Raw genomic sequence first — 24,699 nt, forward strand, 5'->3', positions numbered from 1 at the left:
GCCATCATACCTGGTAAAATAAAACTTTTAAGACAACTAAAATATCCATCTTCTTTGCTTCTTTTACAAATTCACCTATGCTCCCTAACTTTTAAAATGTTTTCTTGCCAGGTGGTGGCACTTGTGAGGGAGGGCGAGACAGGTAGATCTCTGTGAGTTAAGAGGCCAGCTTGGTCTATAGAGATAGTTGCAGTACATAAAGTCAAGGCTACACAGTGAAACCCTATCTAGAACCTACCTACCTCCTGAAACAAAACAAAACAAAACAAAACAAAAAAAAAACCCTTTTCTTAAGGTTCATTTTTAAGGAAAAAAAAAAAACACATACACACAATATAAACATTCTATAAACCACATTTCCTCCAGTTATCAGTCACTTGGTAGAAAAATAAAATTACTTAGGCTAAAATATTTTTTACACATCACTTTTTAACTCTTAGTTTTTATTTTTATGTGTGTGTGTGTGTGTTTGTCTACATGCATGTTTGTGTACCACATGTATACCTATGCACAGGCAGGGGCCAGAAAAGGGCACTGTATCCCTTGGAACTAAAGTTATAGATGTTTTGAGCTGCTATGTGGGTGCTGCAATTGAACCTGGATCCTGGGAAAGGGCAGCCAGTGTTCTTAAGCTATGAGCTACTTATTTTGAGGCATAAGTTTTATAGAGATGGAGAAGTCACAGGTAGGTAGGGTGTACTGGCTTTGGTTTGAAATTATGTGTAGTGTAGTCTCTATGCAGTGGTTTTCGCTATATTGAACATTATGTGTTTGTGAAAATGATTTATTGGTCTAAGCTATGGAAATTTGTCACACTCGTCTACCAGCTCTGGGTGAGGTTTCCTTGGAAGTAGTGAACTTGACTGTTAGGTATGCCCATTTTGTGTGTGGCCTATCTGGATTTAATTCCTCTGCTGCTTGGGACTTCCAAGGACTAGTTTCTTGTGGACACAGTACAATGTGAACCAGCGCTAGAGTCGTGGACCTAGGCTTCGACAGGCCATGGTTAGTAGAGTGCCTCCCAAACAGTTTGTTCTGGGGGTAGGGATATGTATTATTAAGTCTTCTGTGGGAATGGTATTTTAACATGTTAATGAAATCAGGAAAACAATTCTTACCTGAATAACAAATGCAACAAAGAGGCATCATAGAATAGAACTACGTAGAAATATTAAAACTGAAGAACTCAATGTATTTAGTATACATGTAATTGAGGTGACTTTGTGCAAAATCAAACAAAAATTTCTAAAAGTTAAGATAGGTCAGATAGAAATAATCTACAACAATGGATGAAAAAGAGTGTGATAAAGCCTATAGGACTTAAGGGATATAATTAAGCAAACAAATCTTTATGTTATGGAAATTACAGAGGGAGAAAGAACAAAGACACAGAGGACTTACTTAATAAATAATAGTGGAGAGATTCCCAGGCCATAGGGAAGAGAAGGATATTCATATCCTTGAAGCTCAAAAGACTCTATCTAGATTCAATTCCAAACCATTTTCTGATGTACATTATCAAAAATTTCAAAAGCCAAAGAGGGAAATTCTGAAAGAAGAGTAAAACATAAAGTTACATATAAGGAAGTAATCATGCAAGTCCCAGATTTTTCAGACGAACTCTTTCAGACTAGAAGAGAGCAGAATTACATATTCAAAGTGTTGAAGGGAAAAAGAAAAAATAAAGCCAGCCAAGAATATTACTCCCTGAAAGTCATCTTAGTTTTTTTTTCTCTTTTTTAAATGAGTATTATCTCAAACAAGCAAAAGCCACTAGCTTAACAATTAAAAAAAAAAAAAAATGGAGGTGCTTCAACAAAAAACAGAAGTATTTTTATTAAGATAAAAACATCTGAAAGTACAAATTTCACTAATGGACATAAACTCATAATCAAATTCATAGTAACATATTACACTGAGAGTGAGATATAACCTTTGAAATACCTAGTAGTAAGCTTAAAAGTGATAGTCATCAATGGTAATTGTATCTATAAAGTCATTAAGGAATACAAAATGTATACATCTAGATTAAGGCCATAAATTTATAAACTGTGTGTTTGTGTGGCAGCTGAGTATGTCTTCTTAAAGCAATTTATGTATATGAGTGTTTGGCAGCATGTATGTATGTGTATCATGTATGTGCCTGGTACCTGAGAAGGCCAGATGAGGGCATTAGGCCCTCTGGAACTATAGTTATAGATGGTTGTAAACCACCATGGGGATGCTAGGAGCTGAACCTGGATCTTCTGCAAGAACAAGTGCATCTTTGAAAAGTGAGAGGGGTTTTTAAATGGATATTGCTGAGTGTCATTTAAAAAAGGTAAGAGGGGGCTGGAAAGATGACCCAGTGGTTAAGAGAACTTGTACCATGTTGTGCCTGAGACCCACAAACACCAGAAAAGGGAGTAGAATCCCCTGAGACTGGAGTTACAGAATCACCTTAAAATGGGTCCTCTTTTGAGCAGCCACTGTTTTTAACCAGAACTATCTTTTTAAACTCCAAGCTCCAACTTATCTATCACCTATCTATCTATCTATCTATCTATCCATCCATCCATCCATCCATCCATCCATCCATCCATCCATCCATCCATCCATCCACCTAGGGTCTCTCTACATAGCCTGGGGTGTTCTGGAACTCACTATGTAGACTAGCCTGGCTTCAAACTCACAGATACACCTGCCTCTGCCTCCTGAGTGCTGGAAATGAAGATATGTGCCACCATGCCAAGCTATCCAACTATTACTTTTTAAAAAGTTTTATTTATTTATGTGTATATGTCTATGTGCCATGTATGTGCTTGGTACCTGTGGGTCAGAAGAGGGTACCCAATTCCCTGAAACTGGAGTTATGCAAAGTTGTGAGCAGTCACGTGGGTTCTGGGAATTGAATCCATGTCATTTGCAAGAACAAGTGCTCTTAACTGTTGAGCCTTTCACCACCCACAATTATCACATTACAACTACATTACATTATGAATGAGTTTTAGGTCTGGTTGTCCAACTTGCAGCCCCCTAGGCTAGAAGCATCCTAGGATAAATATGAATGCAGCCAAATAAATTTTAGATGACATATCAAGATGTCAAAAGGTTGCACTGATAAGAGTAGCCACAAAGGAAAGAATTACAGAATATGTAGGATCGAGAGAGAGGGAAAGCAAAGCTTATCACTATAGAAAACTAACAATAACAGCAAATAATAAATAAAAACAACAAATAATAAAAAATGGCAAATAATAAAAGGAACAAATGATCTATAACAATTAATAACATAGCAAGTAACAAGTACTTATGTGTCAATGACAATTTTGAATATAAATAGAATAAACTCTCCAATTTAAAGATCAAGAGGTCCATTGAAATGGCTCAGAGGGTTGAACTGGAGACCTGATTTTGATCTCATGGTAAAGGACTCCCAGAAATTGTCCTCTGACCTCCACACACATGCTGTAGCATATATATGGATCCCCAAATCCCTGTATGTACACATGCACACACACACAATAACAATAAATAAAAATTTAAAGTTATAAAATGGATGAATGAATGCACAAAAATACAGGATCCAACAATATGCTGCCTACAAGAAACTGACTTTACCTATAAAAACACACAGACTGAAAAGTGAAGAAAAAATACTCCATGCAAACATAAATGAACACAAAAGCATGAATAGTATATTTATATCTGATATAATAGACTTTAAAAGATCATAAAAAGATAATCATTGTATAATAATACAAGGATCAATTCTATTAAGGAAATATACATAATCTTCTATACAGAAATTATTACATCTAAAGGAAAGATACTACAATTCAGTAACAGTTTCAACATTCCACTCACAGTAAAGGTAGTCCATTTAGACAGAAACTGAACTTTGGCTTTAAAGTACACTCTAAACCTAATGGACCTAAGAGATGTTTAAAACATTCTACCTTAAGGCTACAGTGCACACATTTTTTTCTTCCCTCAGAGTAAGTCTTCCAATTAGGTCACGTTAGTCTACAAAAAAGCCTTAACGTACTTTAGAAACCATAATCATTTCAGGCATCTTTTCTGATGACAATGGTGTATATAGAAAACAATAGAAGGAATTTCAAAAATTACAAATACGTGGAAATTAAACAATACATTCGTAAACAACTACTGTGTCAAGGAAAAACAATTAGAGAAATTAGGTCTTAAAAATTTGGGAATGAATAGATAAAAATATCATATACCCAAACCTACGGTACATAACAAAAACAACTTTACGAGGGAAGTTTATGCCAATAAGTAGCTATATCAGAAAAAGAAAAAAAGATATTTATGGAGCCAAGCACTGAATTTAAAATAATTAGTTAAAAGTAGCAGATAGCCAGGTGTTGGTGGTGCATGCCTTTAATCCCAGTACTTGGGAGGCAGAGGCAGGCAGATCTTTGTGAGTTCAAGGCCAGCCTGGTCTTACAGAGCTAGTTCCAGGACAGGCTCCAAAATAGTACAGAGAAACTCTGTCTCAAAAACCAAAAAAAAAAAAAGCAAGCAGCAGATAATATTCCTCTTAAAGTCTAGAAATATTAATGAAGCAAAGAAAAGAGCTGCTTGAAAGGATAAGAAATCTCTAGACTAAGTGAAAAGAAGAGTCAAAATCAGATGTAAGTAGATGTGACAACCAATGCCCCAAAAGAAGAGTTATGTGCCAAGATTGGCTAGTCTGAATAAATGAATAGATTCCTGTATATGTGTACAACATGCCAAGATAAAACATCTGAAAAAAAGTAGTGTTAGGAACTGATACTGATGGCTTCGTGGATGAATTCTACAATGATTTAAAAGTATGAATACTTCTCAAACTAATCAAGAAAACTGAAAATCAGGGAAATGAACCTATCGGACCAGCATTCCCCTGAGACCAATGTTCAACAAAGACAGCAATAGCAAGACAAAAACAGTGCAGGTCAATATCCTGGATGAAAATATTTGCGAAAGTTTACATCAGTAGCAAACTGAATGCCACAGCCTATTAAAAAATATGCTCATCGCAACCAAGTGATACTTATCTCATGGATGCAAAGGTGGTTTACTCTGTAAAACAATAATATATATTATAGTAATGCAAGACAAAAACAAGAGGTAGGAAAAGTAGCTGACAAAGTTCAACAACTCATGATAAAAAATTAAATATATATATATAATTCTAAAAAGTAAATAAAAATAAATTTATGTCTGTTCATTGTAATACCGAAAGTTCTAGCTGGAGCAATTAGTCAAGAGAAAGAACTGAAGAATATTCAAACTGGAAAGAAGTCAGTCCAACCTTTCCAATTAGCAAATGATATGATCATACACGTAGAAAACTCTGAAGATGCAACCCCCCAAATCTGTTAGAACTAATTTAGTGAAGTCACAAGATACAGATCAACATATACAAATTAATATTTTCATAATTCTTTTTAAAAATTTTATTTATATTTATTTTTCCAGTGTTGGTGCACAAACCCAGACATTTGCCTATTACAGGCAAAGACTTTATCTCTGATATATATTATATACATAGGATATATGGTATATAATAGTTGTTCCCAACCTTTTTATTCTAGTACACTATATAAAGTTTTCCATTTTATCCATTTGAAAGTACATAGTGTTTCTATATACTAAAAATGAATTATCTGAAAAGGAAATTAAGAAAACAATCCTGGGACTGGAGAGATGGCTCTGTGGTTAAGAGTACTACCTGCTGCTCTTGTAGAAGATCGGTTTGGTTTCCAGCATCTACATCAGACAATTCACAATGACTTATAAATTCAGTTCCAGTGGCATCTTCTGGCCTGGGATACACATATGACCAAACAGGCCCACACATGTACATTTAAACAAAAAGTAAAAACTTAAAAATGTTTAAAAGAAAATAATATTATTCATAAATAACTACAAAAACACTCAGGAATATAAATAACCAAGGAGAGGAAGATTTTTTTACACTGAAAGGTATAAAATACTGATTTGATTATAAAACTAAAGAGAATTCAAATAAATAAGATATTCTTTGTTTATAGGTAGAAGAATTAAAATATTGATAAATATCCCTGTTACCCAAAGAGATCTAAGGATTAAATGCAACTGTTATCAAGGAAACAAGGATGCTTATTTTTCACATATAGAGAAAAAAGAAGCTAAAATTTGGTATCATAAAGGACCCCAAATCATCAAAACTCCAAAAGAATAACACTGAAGGTATTACACAGTTCAACTTCAAAATACTATAAATCCATAGTAACCAAAACAGCATGATGCTGATATAAAAATAGCCACATCGACTAGTAGAACAGAATAAAGAGCCCAGAAATAAATCTTACATTTCCAGCCACCTCACTTTTGATAACACTGTTAAGGACATACATTGGGGGGAAAGAACAGTCTCTTCGGTAAGTGATGGGGGAGGGGGAAGCTGGTGATGTCTCAATGGAATCTGAGTTTGATTCCTGAGACCTATACAGTGAAAGGAGAACACAATTCCTGACACTATCCTCTAATCTCTACACACATACTGTGGCACATATGCACATGCAAACACACAATGTAATGAAAAACTGATGCAGACAAATGAAACTATAAGTATTTGAAAATATCATTAAAGAAAAAGAAGGTATGGACTAAAACTACTACAAGAGAAAGGATAGAGGAAACATTTTGTAATAGTTACTAGGCAAGGACTTTTGGACAGTAGAAGAAAAGTTATAGAACAGAATATGACAAGAGTTTAAACATCCAGAACATATTTCAATAGCAAGACCCAAATAATCCAGTTAGACACATCAAAAAAGACTTGATTAGATATATAAAAATAGGCAACAGATATATAATAAGGCACATAAATGAAAATTAAAACCATAGTAAGATATATAGCTCATCCAAACAGACTGGCAGTTATCAGACAAATGACTGTGGTGATATTTTGTTTATATCTAACAAAGCTTGTCTGAAGATCAGAACACAAACCTAGCCATACTAGTTAGCACAGAGGCTGGGAGTGGTGACATATACCTTTAATCCCAGCAGCCACACTAGTTAGCCAGATACCAGGCAGTGGCGGTATACACCTCTAATCCCAGTACTTGGGAGACAGAGGTGGATGGATCTCTGTTAATTCAAGGCTACCCTGAGCAACACGAAATTCATCTAGTCTAAAAGAGAAACAGAGCTCATACAAAGGTGATCCTAGCTCTTGGAGTGGCATGCCTTGAATCCCAGCACTGAGGAGATGAAGACAGGAGTGACATGGCTGGGCAGAGAGAGGATTATAAGGTGGGAGGAGACAGGAGTTCATGGCAGTCCGAGCAGTCTGAGGTCAGGCATCACCCCTTTGGTCTGAAGTAGAGGTAAGAGCTAGTGGCTGGCTCCTTTGCTTCTCTGATATTTCAGCTTTCTCCCTCATAGGTGACTCGAGTTTTTATATTAAAACCTATTAGAACTCGTGCTAAAAAAGATAGTATTAGTAGGAATGAAAACTACTAGATCTGCTACTGGAGAAACTATAGTGTTCCTTAAAAAATAGGAAGATCAGAGCTGTTGAGATGGCTTATCAGGTCAGAGTGCTCGATCGATGACTCGAGTTTGATCTTGGGAATGCATAAAGTGGAAGAATTCCCACCAGCTGCCCTCTCAGCCCCTCCCTCCCTCCCTGCCTTCTTCCCAACACATAAACATACACACACACACACACACACACACACACAAACACACACATACACCACGGTGTGTGGGAGAATAAATGTTAAAACCAGGAAGATTTAAAAAAGAGGACATGAAATCAGTATGTTGATAAGAATTTGAACTTATATGCTCATTCCATAACTAATCACGATAGCCAAGGAGAGAAAAAGCTAGGTGTCCAACAACAGATGAATGGACGAAGATGTGAAATACAAGCACAATAAAATATTTAGTGATAAAAAGAAAATCCTGCATTTGAGTTACCATGCTGAACCTGGAAGGCACTATATAAAATGAAATGTTAGATACAGAAAGACAAACTCCTTATCATCTCGCTCATATGCAGAATCTAAACACGTTCTCACATAAGTTAGAACAATGGCTAACACACACTAGTAAGGGGAAATGGAGGAGATGAGGGGAGTTGAGCAAACAGATGCACAGTTATAACTGGATAGGCAAAAGGTTTGTCCTTCAATTGTACATCACTGTTGCTAACAATTGTCACTATAGTGACTGTAGCTAACAATAATGTATACTTAAAAATAGTTGGAAAAGTAGAATTAGAATGCTTAGCACAAAGAAATGGTAGATTTTTGAAGTAATAGATATGCTAATTATTCTATCATTATACAATTCATTATCATAGTAGATTATATATAACCAATAATTGTGTCCATGTTTTTAAATCAACATCAAATAACTTAATACTAGTTTTTAAACAAAATTTCCACTTCCTTTGGAAATGGCAATTTCTTCTTTTTAAATGTGTATCATTAAGGAGAAAAATCAATATTTTACAAATCAGGAACTCTTTCTGTGGTGGTTTCTGATTTCCTTTATATCAAATAAGCAACTATACAAATAAGTCAAGACTTTCTACATTTGTGAGTTTTCATTACAGACCTGAGAACTTCTCTACCTATTGACTATCAAGAGATTACATGGGTGGTGGTATGTATTGGGACACTCAAGAAAGAATGAACTCTTTACCATATAGTAGAGAGAGTTGGAGGACATGATGATTGATCTTAATTGTCAAGTTAATGAGATTGAGAATTAGTATGGAAGCAAAGCCCTAAGGCAGGTTTCTCTAATTAGGGTAACTGAGGAGGGAAGACCCATGTCACTTGGTAGCACCATTTGCTGGGGTAGGGTCCTGGACTGAAAAAGGAGAAAACTAGCTTAGTACCGCCATTTATCACTGTTTCTTGACTGAGGATGCAATGTAAACTGCTGCCACAAGCTCCCAACACTGTTACTTCCTTGCCATGATGGATTGCTACCCTCAAACTATGAGCCCAAATAAACACTTCTTTAAGTTGCTTTTGTCTGTTATTTTGCTCCTACAATGAGTAAAGTAGCTAATTTAGGGGGTCTGGAAGAAGAGTCCACCTAACCAAGTTATTAAGGAACTAGCTTCACATCCATTCCCCTTCAACCCAGTCCTATGAGTTTCCTGAGATAAATTAATAATATTTGAAATTGCTACTTTTCTTCTCTTATCCAGAAAGACAAAAATCCTTGATACTTAACTTCAGAGTGAATTTTGAGATGCATCTATATTGTGATAGTAGTGAAAATCTACAGACTATATACAGCAACCCCACTTATCATTCCAAGACTCCCAGTGTATACCTGAAATTTCACAGTATTAAATCCTACATAGATTTTCCTTATTAGTTTTTACTGTACACACTTTACAGCTTCTCTTTGGCATATTTCAATGACCACTAAGCTCTTGGTACTGGGACAGCCGCTCCAATGACCAAGATGAATGCTGAGTGATTAAGGGATGGGCTTGTTTAGGTAGGATGGACAGGGGAAGATTCACAGAACAGGCAGGACCACATGGAATTACATGTGACTGTATTATACAAAGAATGGTATGCATTTTAAGCTTCTGAATGATGTATTTTGAGGCATTTTGTTTAACTTTCCTTATACAGAATAGGATACATGTATACAATGAGATATTATCATATATACTCTTTAACTTGAGTTTTCTATTTAATCATTTTGGACCCTAGATATGTGGAGAACTGAAACCACAGGAAAGCAAAATTGTGGGAGCTAGGGAGCTAGTAAAGTTTTTCCTGTGTAAATTCTAATGGTCAAAGCTTATGGAATTTGGGAGAGGAATGTACATATTGAACAAAATAATTGGAAAAGCCATCTACTATAATTACCTAATTTCATTATTTTCCAGCAGTTTGAGCACTAATATTTAGTAAAAATGTAACAGTCCATGTAATATGAAGACTTACTTCATATTCACCAAACTCAGACACACTTGAATGAATTAGAGACACATTAGAGACACAGTTCGGTGGTAGAACGCTTGCTTAGTATGGTGGCTCCACCTTCAAGCCACAGTACTGTGCTGTAATTCCCCACTGCTACTGCCATAGATACAGAATGTCCCTTGTTGATTTGTGAAAGTACTAGTTAACTTTCCCATGAATAACTACAATACATTCTAAGTTGGAGGGGGGTACTCATTACTTTCTTTAAAGTTTGAAGAAGCCTGTTAGTGGGTACATTTAGAAGTTACTCCTAAATATTAAATTTTTCAAGTCATACAGAATTTGCATGTGCCACAGAGAATAAAATGGGCTCGAAGGCTTATGATGTAATCAACTACTTTATTTCACTTTTGGTTTGAATGATTCATTTGGGCATACTTTCTCATCTATCTCTCTCTTTTGAAACCCATTAGGAATTCTTTTGTTGCCAGGGTCTCTGGTAATAATTATGGGAGGTGAGTTATAACATGGCTTAAAAACTTAATCCACTGTCAGAAATGCTAGCTATACATATCTTCAAAAATTTCATTATTTTATCCTTCCTCAATTCCATTTCTTTTGTACTCTATTATTTAAAGACACAATGTGAATCTTCAGTGAATAGGATGAGTAATAACATGTTCCAACCGGAACAATACAAAGCCCAAAGAACCATCAATCCAACTCTGAGATTTTGTGTCTGAGTGTGGATTATTAAACATTTTTGAAATTTTTTCTTTTAATGCTTCTAGATTTTACTATGGTGGGCAAATGAGGAAACACAGAAACATGCTTTTAAAAAAAATTAAAGAGCCATCAAAGGGCAAACCTACATAAAATCGTTAGAGGTGATTAACAACACTTTATGAAAAGGACACGGAACTAAATGACCATGTTTTCATGGTAATTTCATATTCCACAAATATTGAAATGAAACTTAAATGCCATGGCAACTGATTGTGGTTTCAAAGTGTGTGACACATGCCCTCATGCTATATTAGATGGATGCATTTCACCCAAAAGCATAGGTCGGGGCTAGGATGCTCAGGGCCACAACCAGGGGACAGCGGAGGGAGATAGCAACTATCTACACTCCGCATGCCCTTGCTGCAGGCGCCAGGCTTCCTGTGCGAGGTCTGGTAGGCGGTCTCTGAAAAGGGACTAAGGCGAAGTGAGACCGAAATCCTGTCAGGGAGAGCCGACTGCGGGTCCCGGCTGAGGCGGCGCCGGGTAACCCGCCTCTGCCCTCGGGAGAGACACTTGTCACTGCGGCCACCGTTCTGCCACCCACGTAGCTTCCTAGGCCACCTCTAGGTTCACCCGCGCCTTCCAAGGAGCTGAGCCCACCTCGCCATCGCACCTGGTCCGGAGAGGCTCCCGGGGCGGGCGGGCGAGCAGAGCCGGCCCGAGGCGAGGCGGCGGATGACGGACGAGGCGGCAGGCTCGGCGGGGGATTGCTTCTGTCTGGGGCCCGCCGAGGCCGCGTTCGTGCCTCGCGCGTCCCCGCACCGCGTCCGCCCAGCCAATCCCGCGCTACTCGCGCGCCCAAGAGCGCTGCTCGGTCCCACTCTGGCAGGGCCGGCTTCTTCCCGCTCCCGGCTGGCAGTCCCCAGCCGAGCTCCGTCACTCCTCCTCCCCTCACTCTCCACGAGTTGCACGCCTCGGGGTGTAGCTCCGCCCCTGTCCCCGAGCCCGCCCCCGCAACCTCCAGAGCGTGTGCTCCCTCTCCCCGTCAGTCTCTGGCCGCCCAGGCGTCTCGGGTCTCACTCCGCACAGCCTCCGAGCCTCGCCGGCCTTGCCCCGCCGCCTCCGCGCGCTCTCTCAGCGAGGCCGCCGCTTCGCCCACCCCAGCCTCGCGCCTTCCCCCTCCGGACTCGGGGTCGCGCGGCCCGGCTCCGCCCCCTCCGCGGACCCGCGCACTCCTGGAGCGGCCTCTCCCCTCCCCTCCCCTCCGCCCGCCTAACCCCCCCCCCCCCAGCACCGCAGGCCACCGGGCGCTCGGCCCCCTCCCTCCTTCCCGCTCGCCTCGCGCTCCGCTCTCGCGCTCTCCGAGGCAAGCGCGCTCCCGGCCGGCGCGCTCCGGGCTCCGGCTTCTCCCGGCTCCTGTCAGTGCGGTGACTGCGCTGGGAAACATGGCGACCGAGGGAATGATCCTCACAAACCACGACCATCAAATCCGCGTCGGAGTCCTCACGGGTAAGCGGGGTTGCAGGTCCCGGGGGCAGCCGCAGCCACTGTCCGCGACTTGCCGGAGGCTTCTCACCCGTGCTGGTCCTTCTCTGCGGCCTCAGGCAGGGGACGGGCTGAGGAGGGGAACCGGGGGGTGTCTTTTACAACCGCGGAGAGCTGCTGGCCATTCGGGTGTCTCCGTGTGTCCCCGGGGGGAGCTGGGGCAGGCCCCAGGGGTGTCAGGCCCCAGAGCCCTGGCAGCCAAAGTCTCTGGCCCCCGGGGACCGAGGGGCCGGTGCGGCGGGCGCTGCGGGGCTCCGCGCTGCCGGTGCGGGCGGCGGGATCCCGGCTCCGCAGTCTGAAGCATGCTGCTCGGGGTTGGCCGGGCGCCTCCTCCACTAAAGCTCTTCCGAGAGGGGGGAATCCCATCTCCACCCCCTTTGCTCCCCTCCCCCCACCCAGCGGCCCCACGGCAGATGCCCGACACGACTCGGGGTTCGGCAGGGGAAACTCTTGCTCCGCCTCTGCTGTCCCTTAGCAGGCCGGGTGGCCCCTGAGCTGCCGGTGGGACGCTCCTCACCTCCCCCGGGAGCCTGGTGACAGGCTTTAGTCCGGGACCCTGGAAAGTGTCTTCCTTCTGCTTTTTCTAGCAGAGGGCCCTCCCTCTCTCTGCCTCTTCTCCCTAGCGAGGACCGGCTGCTTCCCCTGGCCGGGAAATCCAGCCCTTTTTTTTTTTCTCGAGAAGGAAGGATTCCCCTTTTCCACCTCCCTTTTGGGATGCCCCCTCCCACCACCCCCACGCCCTGGTGGATGGTCCTGAAGAGTGCACTTTTCCTGTTTCCCTCCCTCACTTAAGTCGTGTGTGCTTTGCATGTCTGATTCCATTGCGTTGTATTTGGGTAATATCCCCGAGTTTGGAGATAGATAGGCAGTTGCTGCAGGGCATGCCTTCCAAGATGAATAGCAAGCCTATTTGTAGGGGTTTCTGCTTTGGTTCTGTAGTTGGCATGGTTTAAGTGTAATTGAATGGAGAAGCGGGGGTTAAAGAATTATATTTGGAGTCTGAGGCTTAGTTTGGAGTAAAGGAAATCCAAGACTTAGTGATGTGATTTCGGAAAAAGAAATGTAGATGGGAATCCTAGTGTCTTCCCTACTTCATTTTTCCCCCCTCTCGTCGAATTCTGACAGGTTGAGATGATGCTCGGGAAGGAACTAAATGGAATGAAACTTGATTTTATTATTAGGTAGAAACAACGCTTTGATTGTGCCAGCAGATAACGGCTACAGTGCTTAATATAACTGCCGACTTTTATGAAAAGAGGATGCCCACTGCTCCGGTTCCCTTTTAGTAGCCGGATAGCCTTTCCATGGTATCTTTGTAGATGTTAAGAACAGTGTATTGAATTTCCCGAGTCAAAGCCTCTGGAGTAAAGAAACTAATCTAAATCAGTTGCAGGGAAGGACATGCTCCCCCATCTGAATATTCAGATATTGTGCTTTTTTTTTTTCCTGCTGCAACTGTTTCCTTGTATGAAACTCAGTTGTAGCTCACAATTCTTAGAGTTGATCTTGTTGAGTTTTAAAGAATCTGACACTGTGATGGAAAAGTGCACTCTTTATCATCCATCGACTTTTAACGTTTGCTGTGCTTTGAAAATTAAGTTGAATGAAAGTGAAATTTTATAGAAACCAAAATATGTCAACTCTCTGTAGAAATTGAAAGGCCCTAGATGTTTAAAAGTTAAACTGTAGGGTTTATTTTTAGAGAGCATGTTTTATTTACTCTTACCCCGTATTTTTATTTAATTATCTTAATTTGGCCAAGTGATGGTGCATATATGTTGCAGAGTGCCGCCTAACTATGCTCTGATAGGAACACCATTTATAAGCGAAGAGTTGAAAGGATACATCAGTACTGTATAAAAGTCATCTAAATGTATCACCTATGAATTTGGGTCATAAATGCTAAAGGGATTCTGTGTTCAAATTGATTAGCAGAAAATGTGATTACCTGAAGGAAAAACTTAGTACATTTAACAGGGTCAAGAAGAAACTGACATTTTAAAGGGGAGTTGAAAGTCAGTGGCAGCAACCTTATAAATAAATATGTGATTGAAGTTGAGGCTCTTGAACAGAATAAAAATGCAGCATAAAGGCCGTGAAAAGCCCAGGTGGAAGAGGTAGGTGGCATAATGTCAAGGAAGGAAAGACGATAAGGTTGGCAGTGGAGTTAAAGGCAATTTAGAGGAGCCATCTCACAAGAATGGAGAGTACAGTAGTCCTGGAGGAGAAGTCTCAGGCCAGCCATAAGAGTGTAGCTGAAGAATGGAAAGAAGCAGCAGATTTAGATGAAGTGATAACAGGACAATAAGGTTTGATGAGAAAATGGATATTTGAAATCAGAAATAACTAGGGATTTTTCTTGAAGAGTTACTGATATAAATACAGTATTACTTAATATGATAGAACCTAAAAGCACGAAAAAGAAAAGTCAGTAGAAATAGCACTAGCTACCAATCTGTAAATAGTTCAATTGCAAACAGCTTAGTTCTATGAGTTGACATTTCTTGTGGTCGATAACATCAGGAAAAAACAACTTCCAAAGGTGAATCTAAGTTGTTCAAGTTCATAGATTTTTTTAGAACAATTTTACTATGAATGATTCTTTCCTGAATTCTAGAGTAAATTAAAAGGCTAAACTTGAAACTGATTTTTGCTAATTTGCTAATTTTTTTTCCCTCCTTCTTTAGACAAGACTGTGTAGCCCAAGTTAGTCTTAAACTCTTTAACCTGGCTTATTTCTTATCCCAAGTGTTGGACTATAGGTGTGTCATCACATCCAGCTAGTTTGTGGTTTTCTCTTTTTTTTAATGGGGGCTCAGTTTGGGATAGGGTTTCTCTGTGTAGCTCTGGCCATCCTGGAACTAACTCACTCTGTACAACTAATAGGCTGGCCTCAAACTCAGACACCTACTTGCTTCTACCTCTGGAGCACAGGGATTAAAAGCATTCACCACCACTGCTGAGCAATTTGTGGCTTTCTTAAAGGTAGAAGGAATGTTTAGGAAAATGCAGTGGTACTGGGTATGATGGCATATGTCCATAACCTCAGCACTGGTCAGACTGAGGCAAAAGAAGGATCTCAGTTTCAAGGCTGGAGTAGAAAACAGTCTCTTAGCATGTTTCACAATTGTAATTTTAAGTATTTTGTCTAAATCTGCTTGACAAAGGTAGTGGAAAATGCGGTCTACCCCTATAAACATTTTACACTGTGTCTGAATAATACTATATTGCCACTGCTAAAGTTTTTAACTAACTTTTTTTATGACATTGTTGTTGCCTGTTGAAAGACAGTATTTGTTCTTTGAAACTCTCCATTCCCTGGACGCTTTTCTGATCTTTGTTTCAGGTATGAATTTAACAAATACAGTACAGTCTGTGAAGCTTATCATTAGAATTATCTTTCTTGGAATTTTAAAAGAAAGGGAAGTGCGCACGTGCTGTAATGGAGCACATGTGGAGGTCAGAGGACAACTTTCAGAAGTCAGTTCTCTTCCTCTACCATGATCCTGCCAGGCTTGGCAGGATGAACTTTACCTGCTGAGCCCTCTCCAGCCCTACAACGAAACATTTTTATGTTGAAGATTATGTACCTCTAAAAATAAATGTATTACTTGTCATTTTGTCATTATCTGGTGTAGATTTGTAGGAAAGGAAAATTATATAGTTTTGATGACCTATGTCTGGTATTTAATGTTTCTTTTTCTAATGTTCTCTAATTGTGTTACTATAAATAGTATAAATACCAGAGACTAGTGATAATTTGATAATCATTAATACAAGACAGATAAATACCTGCCACCTCAAAACTAGACAAGAGATGTAGGGTGGATGTAGAATCTTTTAACAGCTTTAGTAGTATTATACTTGGAGTCAGTCTTAGCAATTACATAGCAAACAGTGTATTTTGTATATGTCATATTTCTCTTCTTTTTCCTATTTGGAAAGAAGCTGTTTACCAAGGTAGTAAGTAGTTCTATTACTTTAAAACCTTTAGAACAATATTGCCAGGGAAATAATAAATGCATGCAACAATGGAGAGTCATGGAGATTATGCTCCAGTGTGGATTCAGTATCTTAGTAGGTAACACTGATAATGTTTGGTACCAAGAAAGATGATAATTTGTTACCTAAATTTTCACTAAGAGTAATACATGTTAAGAAAAGATGACCTTTTTTTAAATTTTTTTTGTAAAGGGATTTTTAAATTTTTTACTTTTTATGATGGAACCTCGATGTATGCTAGATTGGTCTTGAACTTGGGATCTCTTGCCTCTGCACTGTTACAAGGAAAAGGCATTTGTTTTTGCTCTAATAATTATATACTTCTGTATTAAGTTGTAGATTTGAAATTAGTAAGAAATATTAGAACAAAATAAGAGTAGCAGTAGGAATTAAATAAAAGCTAGAAGATATTACAGATACATGACCATTTAGTATTTTAATCATTCAGAAATAGTTTTTCAGAATATCAAAACACTAAATTTTCAGCTGAAGAGATGCTACTCCTCAACTCTGGCATTGTCCAAACATTTAATTTTAAAAGTCATAGGATATATTCTCTCTCTCTCTCTCTCTCTCTCTCTCTCTCTCTCTCTCTCTCTCTCTCCTCTCTTTCCCTCCCCCCTCCTTCCTTCCTTCTTTATGTGTAGCCTTGGCTGTCTTGGAACTCCTTCTGTAGAAAGCCTGGCCTCAAACTCAGAGATCTGTTTGCCTCTACCTCCTTAGTTCAGGGACCAAGGGTGTGCACCACCACCATCTGGCTTCAGTTTAGCTTCTTATCAACTTATTTAATACCACCATTACTTGCCAGAGACTTTATAAGCTATTAGTTGGTACATAATAAGTTTCAAATATATTAAAAACGCATATGGGGGCTGGAGAGCTAGCTCGTTGGTTAAGGCTATTCCTGTAGAGAACTTGGGTTTGGTTCCCAGAAATCATATGGAAGCTTACATGGTCTGAAATTCTGTCTTCTTTGAGCACCGAGCATGCATGAACCTACACATATAGGTCCATGCAGGCAAAGCACTCATAAAATGAAAATAAATTAAAAAATTGACTACTTAACCTCAGAGTATCTAGTGGAGAATCAACAGTTTCATACTGTGGAAGATGTGATGAATAAGAGTCTATTTTTACTCTCACTGGTGATAGATTGCTGAATAAGTTGAACAGGGTACTTTTTTGGATGTCAGTTAAGTAGATAAAATATATACTTTGCTTCTGTAAATAGTATTGAAGAACAATGGACTATATTTGGATTTTGAGGTGTTAAAAAAGAAATCTTGGAAAAAGAAAGCACTTCAGTCCACAGAAGTTTTCTTCCTTTGGATCTGGGCAGAGAAGAACATACCAAGGAAGAAGAAAAGATTATTTTATTTGGTTAAATGTGTACTTATTAAAGCAATTTTTGAGTGATCTCAAAAATGTTTTATATGAAATAGACATTCTATTTCAAGTTGTCTAATACATTAATAAACTATTTAATTGATTAAATAGAACTTCTTGACATTTTCATAATTTAACCTCAATAACTTTCACAATAGCTTATCAGTATTTATATGTTCTGAAAGAGAAGGATTAAATCTACTGTACTTAAGAAAATTGTTACTTTGCAAAAAAGGAGTTAGAAGAGGAGATGGGCAAAAGTATTATCATCTTTTGTGTTGTGTTCCTGGCATTGTATCAAGACGTAATCTGTTAGGGGAACAAACAATATTTTTGCAGTATCAATTTTACTTGAGCATTTGTAAATTAAATTACTATTAAGATAAGCATAAGTAAACTAGGCATAGAGTATGAAATACATGTGTCCTTTTAAAATAAAATCAGCAACTTCAAAGAAATTTAAAGTTAACAATTATGTGATTCCCAGTCTATTTTTTTTAAAACAATATTTTTATTTCTGTGTATGTGTGTGCTTGCACACATTTGTCTGTATGTGTACTATGTACATTCACTTGCCTAGGGAGGGCAGAAGAGGGCTTTGAATCCTTTGGAGCTGAAGTTACAGGTGGTTGAATTTGTATCTGATATGGGTGCTGGGAACTGAACCTTGAGTCCTCTGAAAGAGCAGCAAGTTTTTTTAACTGCTGAAGCATCTTTTCCAGGGCCTATTCTGAGTTCTTTAAGTTCTTGTCTGCTAATAGGATACTATAGTAAAAAATTAAAGAGTGTGGTGTTGTAAAATGTTGGAAGGATCCATATTTTTTCCTTTGCCTAGCTAAGTTTTATACCCTTAAACGTATTAAATTCTTTTTCTTAGTGTTTTTCAGCACTGTAATGGAATATTATTCTGTAAGAAAGATCATGGAAGCTCTCAAGACAATACTTCTGTCCCTTAGAGAAATATAGGAGATTAGATTTAATTTTTCCTGTCCTTATAATTTGTGGTGATATTTTGTTTATGATCTAACAAATAAAGCTTGCCTGAAGATCAGAGTGCAAAGCTAGACACACTAGTTAGCCATAGAGCCTAGGCAGTGATGGCACACACCTTTAATGCCAACACTCAGGAGACAAAGGTACTTGAGCTGCACAAAATTGATCCAGTCTAAAAGAGAAACAGAGCTCATACAAAGGTGGTCCCCAGCACTTGAAGTGACATGCCTTTAGTCCCAGCACTAAGGAGGTAGAGACAGGGATACAGGTGGGCTAAGAGAGGAGGGTATAAGATGGGGAGGAGACAGGAGCTCATGGTAGTCTGAGGCAGCAGTTAGACTGAGGCAGTCAGTCTGAAGCAGTCAGTCTGAGGATGCAATCTGAGGACAGGATCACCTCTTTGGTCTGAGGTAGAGGTAAGAATACTAGTGGCTGGCTGCTTTGCTTCTCTGATCCTTCAGCTTTCACCTCCTGATAGCTGACTCTGAGTTTTTATTATTAAGAACAATTAGAATTCATGCTACAATAATTAGATTATGGAGGGAAGATAGATCATACATAAAAATGCAAGAGAGTAAGAAAAGACAGGTTAAAATGTATGAGATTTTCTGTAATTATGAAGTAAAGAAAGTTTAGATTAAAATGTCTAAACTAAAAGACTAAACGAAAATTTTGTGGCATTAATAGTAGTTTTTATCTTACATTTAGCTTTAGACTCCGCTTAAACCTCGTTTCTTTAATAAAATCTTTCCTAGAAATTATCATCTTAATGTGTTTCTTGTTTTCTGTGGGGAAACAGTCTTATGAATGTATATATATATATATGTATACGCATATATATGTATATGCATATATATGTATGTATACATACATACATACATATATATGCATATACATACATACATACATACATACATACATACATACATACATACAAAAAATCAGAAGGAGCTCTGGAGCCAGACAAACTTGTTTGTCATACTGTGGTGGTTTGAATGAGACTGGCCCTACGGACTATTATGTTTGAATACTTGGTCTCCAGTGGTAGAACAACTGTTTGAGAAGGATTAAGGTTTATGATCTCATTGAAAGAGATAGGTTACCTGGACCAGGCTTTGAAGTGTCAAAAGACTTGTGCCAGTGTATCCTTTTTGTCTCTGCTTATGAAAAAAGATGTGAACACTCATCTGTTCCTGCTGTCATGTCTCATTCTGCCAATGTAGTTGTACCTTTTCGTCAGGACCCAGTTTCACCAGTATACATTTTTTATTATTATTAAAACAAGGTTTTAGAACAATTTTGAACTAGTGTTTGCATTTCTTGCTTCTTTTAAGCCTTATTGTTTTAATACCCACTAATGAAATAATTGAATAGGAGATAATTAAATTTTAAAAAGCAGGTGCTGGGAAATGTATACACTACCTTAGAAAGCATTTAGATAAACAAGAACTTGGCTATTATTATTAAACAGACAGTTCAGGTAGATGGAGTTGAGTTATTAAAAGTTCTGCCTTTGTAATGAAGACATAATGCTGTGTTTTGTATAAAATTTTCAGGTAGTTTTTTAATTGATGACTGTACTTTGCTTGATGATTATTTTAGACTAATGGAATTTGATGTCTTTATACTGAAATTTTGAGGGGGCTGAAGAGATGATTCAAAAATTAAGGGTACTTCCTATTCTTGCAGAGGACCTGAGTTTGGTTCCCAGTACCCACACCAGGTGGGTCACAACCACCTGTAACTTCAGCTCTCAGTATTTGATGCCTTCTAGTTTCTATGGGCACCTAAACACACATGACATACAGAAACACACACACATAAATGAAAAATAATTCTTTAAAGAATACTTTGAAATTGTGAGACTATAGATAAAAATTTGAAATTCCATTAGTTTGAAGGTTAGTTCTCTCATGGGCAATACAATACTGGCATGTATCAAAAGTTATGCCTCTTCTGTCACTTATTAAAGGCATAGAGGCAGTTTTTGTTGTTTCTTTCTTTTTTTACTTTAGTGTCCTTGGGATTAAATGTATATAATTATGCTTACTGTGTAAGATTAGTATGAGAAACAAATAAAATGATATATTCAAGAGTTACCAAAATATCAGGTCCTCTGTTAAGTAAGTAACTAAGAAATGGTCTTTTGCCCTTAGAGCTTTTATTCCAACACTGACGTGAGACATTTATGGTTTATTTTTGTTGCATAGTAGGGAATACAGTGCTGCCATATTTTACTTTTTATTTGTATGACTTAAGTATAACTCCAGAGCTTGATCTTCTTTCACATTTAGCAATTTTTGATAGAAAATTTTAGGTTTCTGTTCCTTTTCTGCTAAGAAAATGAACCTGAGTTTTTGCTGAATAAGGTTTGAAAGACATTTGTTGGGCACTTATATGTTCTGTTTATATTAATTGCTTTGGATATGTTATTTAATCTTTAAAACTTTAAATGTACTATCTTATTCCTTTCATACTGCCTGAAGAGTATAGAGGTTAAATAACTTAGAATTACACTACTGGAAATATGAAGATTCAAGTGTAGGTGTGACTATGTTCTTTATAATTATTTTTTAAAATCCATTCTGAATATTTGCTATTATGGACTGCAGTAGCATGAATCTATAATGTATTAACTTTTCAGTTTTGACTTTTATGTATATGATCCTCCCTTCTTAGATTCTAACCTATTATATCCTTGGGAAGTATTAAAAATCCTTGCTAAGAATTATATATGAAATGACATTCAGTTAGACTTGATGTGAAGATCTAAAAAAAAAAAGTTTCCCTTTGAGCTTAGAGAATCAGAAGATGAATACCACTATAATAAGTGGTTTGCCTTTCGCATGGCAATTTCAGAACCATGATTAGTTGTCTTCAGTATTAGCCTGTTATAGAAATGTTAATTAAAATTTGCTAATAGAAAGTAAATTCAGTCTGAGTGCTTAGTAGAAATTAAGCTTTAAAACTTATCTCTATTTTTGTTTTTTTTTAAACATTAAGAAAAAAGTTATAAATGATTTTTAGAATCTATTCAGGTAAGAATAATTGAATGTCTTGGAAATAAGAACTTGAATGCCAAAAATACTATTTTTTAGGTATCAAAAAGATGAAACATTTCAATAGTATGTGCCCCTTCTCCATCTACTTAAAAGTCAGTGCTGAATATTTTTGTTCCAGTGCAAACTTTAAAATCTGTGTGTTCATAAAATTAATACCCACATTATACAAGTAATATATGAATTAATTAAATTGAAAATAGGAAAGCTTCTCAATTCTTGTCATGCTCTTAGTTTAAAACAAGCTATTACAGTATCTTTATTTATAAAATATAATAATAGCATGGAAAATATGATATTAAACATCATGAACTTTCTCCTACAGTCTGTCAAGTGCTGCCACGTTAAATTTTTTGTCTATTTTACATTTGAATTTGTATATTGCAATCAATATAACACATGAGAGCTTTATATCAATGGACAATTGGCTATAATTAACACCTACATGTTTTATTAGACTTACATAACAGTATTTTTAGAGAAAGTATTAGTTTTCAAAACTAAAAAATTATGTATTGCATATAAAATTGATTTTCCCCCCACATGACAGCTTTTAGATTGACTGTCTCCTTGAGATAGGACATGCATTCTCCAGTTTCCTTTATTTCTCAATTAGCTTATTTATATCTTGAGCCTAATAAGCATTTGGATTTGTGATCCTTACTCTCTACCTCACGTTCCTCCTTCTTCTTTTATAGCATGCTTTGGGTATCTTTTCCTAGTAGTGAAAATAATAGTAGTTAACTTCTTTGGGAGCTTACCAAAATATAAGGATAAGAAACCAATCTGCAAGTTGAATCATATAGTCTATCATGAGAATATGAGTGCTTGCCAAGTATATTATATTCCCTCTTGGCCTGTATAAATGATTTTATGTAGATCTTTAAAGATGTTCTTATACAACTTTCTTTTTAATGGCTCTGTGGTATTGCATCATAGGCTATATTTAATTTAATTAGTACCCAACTGGTGGTCATTGAGGTTCCTTTTAAAATCTTTCATTGTGATAAATATTATAGATGATATTATTACACATTTATTATTATATGCTTTCAGTTTTTTATAATACCAAATTAATTAAGTAGAAATTTTAGGTTAAAAATGTAATAATTTTAAACTTTTGATGGTGTTACCAACTTAACTTCTAAACGGGTCATACTAATAAATAGCCTCACCTTTATTGATTGTTAGATTTTTAATATTAATAAATTATTTTAAGGTGTATATCTTGAATTTTATGGACATATTAGAACATTGTTTTATTGCTATTGAAAGATACTGAGCTTAAAAGTTACCTTTGATATAAAGGGGTACACAACTTAAATAACCACAGAGTTTAGAGGAGGTGCTCATGTTAAGTAGGTAAATTAAGTGATCTTTGAATTACTGTAACCATGGGAACTTTCATGTCTATTTTTTGAGTATGTTACCAGTTATCTTTCTTACATTCAAAATTTGGAAGAGAGGTGCAGTTTGAGAAGTTATAGTAATGGACAATTTCAAGTTTTCATCTTCCTAACTAGAGAGTACAAAGGAAAGTTTCTTTCTCATGACGGCTTTGCATGTAATACTAGGATATCCTTCACTTGGCTTATGCCCATTTTGTCTGTCATTGCTAGAGTTGAGGACCTTGATTGGTCCCAGGTCTTGGTCATATGTGTATCCTCGACAGAGAGATATTAAGTAGGTAGTTTTACTAGAATCACTTGGAGAGGTGTGCCACTCTGCTCACCTCTGTATTAACAACTTACATTAGACTGGATAATTTTTAAGCAATGGGAGCTACTTCTGAATAGTTCTGGAGTGTGGGAAATTGAGCACAAATATGTAAGTTGGCAGATTTGGTGTCTGTTGAAGACTTGTTCTTTATGAGCAGTGTCATATATGTATGCCCTTACATGACTGTCCATAACTCTTGTAGGGTCACTAATCCCATTCTGGAATACCAAAGGTTTCATTTTTTAAGTAAGTCACCTTGAGGGTTACATTTCAGCATATGATTTTGAAAGGGCAAATGTATTCAGACCATAGCAGGCCATACACTACAACAGAAGTTTTAAGAAATTATTTTTACTTCTGAAAGGGTAAGTATGCTGAACAGCTCTTTTACTAGAGGTTCACTGAAATCTTGATGCTGCTGCTTCTTCCTCCTCCTTCCCCTCCTCCATCCTTCTCCTCTTTCTTCTATATAACCAGTTTATTATATTTGCCCCATTTTCTCTTTTTCTGTGAACATGTTCAGTTAAGTTAGGGTATGATAATTAGTAATCTAAAGCCCTCTGATATAAAGTGTTTTATTTATATATCAGTAGCATTCACAATGATTGACTTCCACTTTTTCATACTCAAGGACATCATAGAAAAGTAGTACACATGTAAGATTTTTAAAGTAGTCTCTTTATGGTGCTTTATGTTGAGGTATAGATCTTTGGTCTTTTTTTTCTATAAATAGTACTTTCCAGCCCATTTCCTAAAAGTTGTTCTTCAAAAACTTGAGATAAGTATACTATAAAAAAGTTTCTGCATCAAATAAATTTGGAATATGCCGTATAGTGTATCCATCTTTTTGGAGATTGATAACATGGTAAAGCATATTAACATATTGAAGATGTGAGTGATGAATACTTGTGGATTCTCTTAAGAACTACATTTCTGTTCAATGCCTACCTGCCCATCCATTCATTCATCCATCCATCCATCCATCCATCCCTTTTGGTGTTTTGAGGCAGTGTTTCATAACAACCCTGGCTGTCTTGGAACTTACCCTGTAGACTAGGCTGATCTCAAACTCAGAGAAATCTACCTGCTTCTGCTTCCTGAGTGCTGGGATTAAAGGTTGCACTACCACCCAGCTTGTTCAATCATTTGGGAGCCTACAGAAGATATCTATATTTGTTCCTTAATATTTTTGCTGTAGAAATGCAAGTTTTCCTTAATAGTCTATACAGTGAAAATTATTTACTCTAGGTTTACATTTAAAATATGTATTTCTAAATATCACGTCTCATTACATTTTTTTTAGATTTATTATTTTATTTATGTTA

General features: G+C 37.5%; 1 protein-coding gene across 12 annotated transcripts in view; it reads left to right on the forward strand.

The window, feature by feature from the left end:
- The first annotated feature begins 11,952 nt into the window (after nt 1–11,952).
- The window catches only part of Gphn (gephyrin), a 360,226-nt gene continuing 347,479 nt past the window's right edge, over nt 11,953–24,699 (forward strand). For 4 of the 12 annotated variants that reach the window (XM_051196177.1, XM_051196181.1, XM_051196178.1 and 1 more), the window contains exon 1: nt 11,968–12,179. In XM_051196177.1, the coding sequence (XP_051052134.1) occupies nt 12,116–12,179 (64 nt within the window). In that variant the 5' untranslated portion in view covers nt 11,968–12,115. Of the gene's footprint in view, nt 12,180–24,699 lie in introns of all 12 variants that reach the window. The other 8 variants (XM_051196185.1, XM_051196179.1, XM_051196184.1 and 5 more) reach the window with 5 other exon arrangements.

The sequence above is a fragment of the Phodopus roborovskii genome, unplaced genomic scaffold, assembly GCF_943737965.1.
Source record: "Phodopus roborovskii unplaced genomic scaffold, PHOROB, whole genome shotgun sequence".
In the NCBI taxonomy this organism is placed as follows: Eukaryota; Metazoa; Chordata; class Mammalia; order Rodentia; family Cricetidae; genus Phodopus; species Phodopus roborovskii.